This window comes from Suncus etruscus, chromosome 18 (assembly GCF_024139225.1).
Source record: "Suncus etruscus isolate mSunEtr1 chromosome 18, mSunEtr1.pri.cur, whole genome shotgun sequence".
Classification (NCBI taxonomy): Eukaryota; Metazoa; Chordata; class Mammalia; order Eulipotyphla; family Soricidae; genus Suncus; species Suncus etruscus.
In genome coordinates, this window is record NC_064865.1 from 47,135,847 (window position 1) to 47,143,056 (window position 7,210).

The 7,210-nt window shown below is 40.6% G+C and overlaps 1 protein-coding gene across 1 annotated transcript; it reads left to right on the forward strand.

Annotated features, from left to right (window-relative positions):
- Positions 1 to 2,879: 2,879 nt before the first annotated feature.
- On the forward strand, positions 2,880 to 3,926 carry LOC125995829 (protein MEMO1-like). The gene has a single exon (XM_049764804.1). It carries the CDS (start codon positions 2,880 to 2,882, stop codon positions 3,729 to 3,731), a length of 852 nt encoding a protein of 283 aa, XP_049620761.1. The 3' UTR covers positions 3,732 to 3,926.
- Positions 3,927 to 7,210: the final 3,284 nt, after the last annotated feature.

Sequence of the window (7,210 nt, forward strand, 5' to 3'; positions counted from 1 at the left end):
TGAAAACAATCCTACTGATTTACATTTTAATAAGAGTCAGGGGCACAAATACACTCACCATATTTGAACCAGGCCAACATCATAGACTGACACTTTTCTAGAACAAGATGTAAATCGAGTCATAAAAGATTATGGTACACTAGTCCATGCAGTAGAAAGCTGGCCATTTTTAGAGGAGAGGGTGGGCCAAGCCCCAATCTTCCTAAGCCACATTTGCTGCCTCCATCACCCAGAATCACCATTTTCCCAATGGCCCTGCCTCATCACTGACCCTCTAAGATTTCCTTCGGGGATACCAATTTGACTACACTTCGGGTCTGAGGGTTTTGGAGCTAATATAATGAGGGCTTTTTGAGTGAGTGCAGGCACCCTCCACCCCCCCATATATTCCATCTACCAGGAGGCCTGGCAGCTGAGTTCATGCCCCTAAAAATCATAGTATCAGTAATAGTGCTTTGAATTTCTGAAAAACATAATTTGTTTGATGCTGTTATTCCTAAAGGAACACCCTAATTTAATAGAATGGACAGCTAACAACTACAGCTTACTAACTTTCTGCCATTGTATTAATGACTTTATTGGATATGCAATAATTTTCACAAATGTGTTTACTACTGTAGTCTTCCTTTTTTCTTTCTTCCTTTTCTTCCATTTTATTTTTTCTTTCTACTCTTTTTAATAACTGCTTATCTGGAAACAAATGTATTATGATTAAGTATGTCAACTGTGTGATACACATTTTCTTTAAATAAACTTAAAAATATGAGTGAAGAGAGAAAATTTATTTTAATTTAAAAGCAAATATGAACAAACATACAAAGTCTAAATTAAAAAACAGGAGCCTAGGACATGACTCAGTGTTTTAAGACTCTCGAATGGCAAATGCAATGTCCTGAGTTTAAATTCCAGTTCTATCCACATGTGCTTTAATGATTCTTGCATTTCTCACTGTCAGAAACATTGGTGAGAGAAAAACTTAAACATCTTCACAACTACAATGAAAAATGGACATCCTTTCAATATAGAAATTTTCCTTAAGTGATCATTTCTTTTGAGGTTAAATTTCTTTACAAATTTAATGACTCTTTGCTACAGCTATTGCTTTTCTTATTTCCATCAAAGACAAACTTTAAACCATTTTTTCACAATGAAGCATATAACAATGCAAGAGGATATCAATACCTTTCACTATAGACTTTTTATAATGCTGCATTAACTTTCCATTCTTTCTATTTCTTATTAAAAATGCAGCTTCCCAATGAGCTGAAACTAATGATATAGGGTCAATGTAGGGTTACAATGTAGGTAAATGAGCCACTTCATGTTTATTGACAAATAAAGCAGAGATATACAATAAGATGTAAATAGTCCAAGTGACAGAATCTTTGTGCATGCACCTGATTTCAATATCTCTTTTTCCCTCTGTGTGGCCAGTCTCTAAGTTTAACCTTCACCTCTGAGACTTCCAGTGCTCCACACACCCCTCTTCCCTGAAAAGACAGAGATGAACTAGTGCTCTGGGTCGACTCACATTTGGAAACACTAATTGTTCTGAAAAGTTCAGATTCCAGCTAAGAGATAGTCCACTTTCCCCCCTCTCAAATCATCTTTCTATTAACCCCATTTCAAAGTGGTTTACCCCTATAGTCACCATTTTTCTAACCAGTCTCTTTCAATCTCCTACCACAGGTTGAATCTCACCCTCTTTCATCTCACCTTGAATTCAAAGGTTCAAGATAACAAATCCCTGGACATTTTCTCACTCTACCCTCTTCCTCCTTTACTTCCAGCCAAGCTTTCCATTGTCAGCTATTCTTTACTCCGTCCCTCCTCATTTGATTGGAGGAAGTGCTGCCATTACTGTCTCATTCTGAGAATTGCTTTGTCTAAGGTGGCTGAAGCCACATTTTCATCCCCATCTCCATCATCTCCCACCCCCACATCACTGAATCCTCTCTCCTTGGGTCCTTTAATGCTGATCTTGCCTGGCTCCTGTTTGCTGTAACTTTGTGTTTCCTTTTCTTTTTTTCTTCTTTGGGATTCCAAATTTAAATCAGAGACTTCCCTGAGGTTCACTTGTCAACTTCTTCCTTATATGCAAGGGAAGCTCATTGATCTTGTAAAGCCAGAATTTAGAGATATAATGAGTTATGTCAACTATTATTTCTCCAACAGTGTCTTAAGGAGCTTCTATCTCTGTCCCAGAATGCTCTCTTGAGTTCACACACACACACACACACACACACACACACACACACACACACACACACACACACACATAACTCCATTCCTTTTGATGTAATAGCAGTTGGACTTGGACACTCCCCTTGAATACCCCAATGTACTGACAGTTGAACCTGGACACGCCTCCTGGACACAGCCTTTGAATACTCCATCTTGTCTTGCTGGGTATAAAAGGAAAAACTTGGACAATTGCAGGGAAGTCCAGGAGTGTGAAAGGAGCAGCACCTGCTATGGTACAAGGGACCAGAGATGAAGCATCAGAAAGCTATTACTTGCTTTTTCTTTTTTGAATGTAGGTCTCCACTGGCCACTTCTGGCTAGTTAATCTCTCTTTTTCTCTGTCTCTTTGTCTCTGCCCGTCTTTTGTATCTCTGTCTCTCTGTCTAGCTCTCTGAATCTCTCTGTCTCTCACTCTCTCAGAAATCCCTGAGTGTCAGCAGCAGGCCTCAGACTCCAGGAGGAATTAAAAGTATAGTTGGACCCCTTCCTCCTCCTCCCCTACTTCCTCCCCTTCCTCCTCCTCTTCCTCCTCCTCCTCCTCCTCCTCCTCCTCCTCCTCCTCCTCCTCTGGGCCTGGGCCCGGCCACTCATTCAATTCATCCCCAATCACCCACCCAGGCAACTCCGGCTCCAACATGTCCAACCGAGTGGTGTGCCGCGAAGCCAGCCACGAGCTAGAAGGTTGGCTTTCTCAAGCCCAGTCTACGAAAAGACCCGCAAGAGCCATTATCGCACCCCACGCAGGATACACGTACTGTGGCTCTTGTGCTGCCCACGCGTACAAGCAAGTGGACCCATCTGTCACCCGGAGAGTTTTCATCCTCGGGCCTTCTCATCACGTCCCCCTCTCCCGCTGCGCCCTTTCTAGCGTGGACATATATAGGACCCCCCTGTACGACCTCCGCATAGACCAAAAGATTTATGGAGAACTCTGGAAGACAGGGATGTTTGAACGCATGTCTCTGCAGACAGATGAAGACGAACACAGTATCGAAATGCATTTGCCTTACACAGCTAAAGCCATGGAAAGCCATAAGGATGAGTTTACCATTATTCCTGTACTGGTTGGAGCTCTGAGTGAGTCAAAAGAACAGGAATTCGGAAAACTCTTCAGTAAATATCTAGCGGATCCTAGTAATCTCTTTGTGGTTTCTTCTGATTTCTGCCATTGGGGTCAAAGGTTCCTTTACAGTTACTATGATGAATCCCAGGGGGAGATATATAAATCCATTGAACATCTAGATAACATGGGTATGAGTATTATAGAACAACTAGACCCTGCATCTTTTAGCAATTACTTGAAGAAATACCATAACACTATATGTGGAAGACATCCCATTGGGGTGTTACTAAACGCTATTACAGAGCTGCAGAAGAACGGAATGAATATGAGCTTTTCCTTTTTGAATTATGCCCAGTCGAGCCAGTGCAGAAACTGGCATGACAGTTCCGTGAGTTACGCTGCGGGAGCACTCACAGTCCACTGAAGCTTGGAGTCCTCAGGGATGCTGCCTGCACATCCTCATTCTCTGCCTGGGTCCCAGCCTAACCCTCGTCCTGGTTTGGGGGAGGGATTCTGAAACCTCAAACTAATAGAACTTTCTTCTTCTTCTTTTCCTTCTCCTCCTTCTTTTTCCCTTCTTCCCCTCCTCCCTCTTCCTCCATCCTCCTCCTCTTCTTCCTCCTCCCCCTCCTCCCCCCTCCTCCTTTTTTCCTTTTCTAGTAGGTGTAGTCCTTCCTTTAATTCCAACTCATTTTAAATGCTTTCTAGTTCTGGGCAGTGGAAGAAAGGTTGGCATCAAGGAAATCTTGATCCAAAGAGAAACAAAAAAAGGATGACAGTTGTCAAGGTCCTGAGAAGTTTGTTGTTTTTTTGTTTGTTTGTTTTTGGGAAAGGAACTTGTAAAGCATTGGCCATATCCTAAATTTGCACTCTTTGCAGACTTGTGCACATATATTCCGCTTTCAGAATAGTTTTGCAAAATTGTACACAAACAAAGGGTGGAAGCTTTTTAATAAAATGCATTTATAAATTACCTGTATTAGAATATAATCAATCTCCAGTTCTAGTCCATTATTATATATGTTGTACAACAGATACCTTCTATTTTAGTTGCTAATAAAGGGCTACACAACTCAAAAAAAAAAGTATACTTGGAAAAAAAAGTATATTTGGTTTCTGCTTCTTTCTTCTCTCTCTCTCAGTCCTGGATGGGCAGTCACTTCATGTCCCTGGGTGGGCACGAGATCCCACCTAGCAGCTGGTCCCCGTGGGCCCTTGCAGTCTTGCAGCAGCCGAGCATTTCTACAAAACATTCCCTTGGTTATTCTTTATTCACCCCAAATTCAGAAGTTCTAAATGTCAATTCTCACCTTATACTGCCTCCCACAAATCCAACCACACCTCAAATAGTTCCTCTGTCCTGCTTTTCTATTCCTGTATATGGTGCTGCAATTTTCTCAAACCTTCAGAATTATTTTTTGAACTGAGAAGAAAATGAACCTTTTTTTAAAAGAAAAAAAAAAAGCCTCCTTGACCAATTACCCTCTATAGATGCTCATTTTGACTTATTGATTCCTCTTTTCAAAGTTATTGCTTGGTTTACCTTTTTCGGTAGATGACTGACAGAATCTATTAAGAATCCAAGTAAATATATTCCTTGACTGAAAAAATAAAAGCCACATGGAGAAACCTGATACAATATACGGCTCCTTGCTTTTTACTTTTTGTATGTTGAAATCTGCCTCTTGCCCCCCTGAGATTTGTCTCCTGCCTGCATTTTAAACTGAAGTAATCATGGAGGCTAGTATGAATTCCTTGGAAGTGGCAGCTTAAAGACAATTTTGTGGCAAGAAACTATTCCACTGGGGTAAAATATATGCAAAAGGCTATTTCCTATGGGTCATGCAAAACCTCAGGACATAGTTCCCAGCTGGGCACATGAAACTCGGACCCAATTTCCTATACTTCATGGTCCCCAGAACACCACCTTGAGCAACCAAGAATCAGGAGTACCTCCTGAGCATTTAAAGCTATAATCGCAAAACTTAATAAAGAAAAACAACAACAAAAGTCTATTCAATCAATTAATCAATAAAATGATTATACACACAGCAGTAACTAAGTGGCACAGCCAATTGCCTGCAAAATATAGACAGACAAGACTTTTTTATTGTTTTGTTTTGGAGCCACACCCAGCGGTGCTCAGGAGTTACTCCTAGCTCCTGTGCTCAAAAAAAACTCAGGGTACCACATGGGATGCCAGAAATCAAATCCAGGTCGGCTGCGTGCAAGGCAAATGCCCTACTGCTGTGCTATCGTTCTGGCCCCAAGACTAATTTTTTTGTACTTTGCCATTTTCTCTTTCACCACACTCCACTGATTTGGTTTGATTTGTTGGTTTATGGGGGAAGAGGAGCATGTTACTCCATTAGTATTAGGAGCCACCAGTGCTTTGGCCTGTGGTGCTCAAGAGACCATGGGTTGCTGAGGGTTAAATTGATGTGCTATGCATGCCAGGTTAGTGAGCCAGCCCTTGGCTCCAGTGCTACCCTCATGCTATTTCTCCATATAGTCCTTGTCTGTAGGTCGGGCCAATCTGAACCCTTTATAGGTGGCTCACAACGATTAGACTTGCACTATATCTATCAAAGCTTAAATATACTGCTGCTGTCTTCTGTCATCATAATAGATCCTAAATTAAAGCACTTGGATATCCCCGAGGTCTTAGTAACCTTCATTCATTTATGTGCCAGGGTGTACTATCTCTCCAGGCTCCACTTATATGTTTTTAAAAAGAAATTTTTTAGTAGGTACAAAAAAAAAAAAAGGAAAATATTTAACTTTTTATTTTAGGGTTAGAGATAGGTACAAAATGGTGAAAGTGCTTGCCTGGCATGTGGCTAATACTGGTTTGATTTCTGGCACTGTATACTGTCCCCTGTATGTGTTCACAACCAGGAATGATCTCTGAGTACAGAGTCAGGAGTAAACCCTGAACATTGGCAGTGTGGGCCAAAAAATTAAAAGAAAAAATAGTTTTTTGAGTTATATTCAGCAGTGCTCAGGGCTTACTCCTGGCTCTACACTCAATGATAACTTCTGGTTAGCTCAGGGGACAATATAGGATGCCTGGGATTGAACCCAGTTTGGCTGCATGAAAGACTAATGCTCTACTCTCTCAGTCCTGAAAAATTGTTTTTAAAGTAAAGTGATTTCTTCTGGAGAAATTTTTCTTGTGAATTTCTTCTTGTGGGTGACAAGAAGAAAACAGAAATAATTGGTGGTGGAAAATGAACACTAGTGAAGGGATGGGTATTGGAATGTTGAATAACTAAGATGCAACTGCCAACATTTTAACTCTATGTGCCATGGAAGGAAGGAAGGAAGGAAGGAAGGAAGGAAGGAAGGAAGGAAGGAAGGAAGGAAGGAAGGAAGGAAGGAAGGAAGGAAGGAAGGAAGGAAGGAAGGAAGGAAAGAAGGAAGGAAGGAGGGAGAAAGGGAAGAAGGAAGGATGGGAGAGAGGGAGGGAAGAAAGAAGAAAAACTAACCAAATAAATGATAGGGTTTCCTAAAAAGTAAAAAACACCTGTTAAATAAGGAAATAAAATTTAGAAGAGTAGTGTGGATTTTTTTTAAATTTCAAAATTGAACCCTAAACATGATGAGATATACCTACTAAAATATTTAAAATTACAAAGGAGTAATAAACAACATGTTGCTGAGATTATAGCACAACTGGAACTCTCATTCAATGATGGTGGAACGAATATAAAAATGGTTCAATCAATCAACTAATTTGGAAGGCATTTAGATGGTTTTCTTGACAACTTTTATAATACTTGTACCATATGACAGTCATTCATTCTACTCCTTGACATTTGCCTGAAAGGAAGGGAAGCATATTTTCATACAAAAATTTGTACACAAACGTTCACAGCAACTTTATTTGTAAATGCCACTACT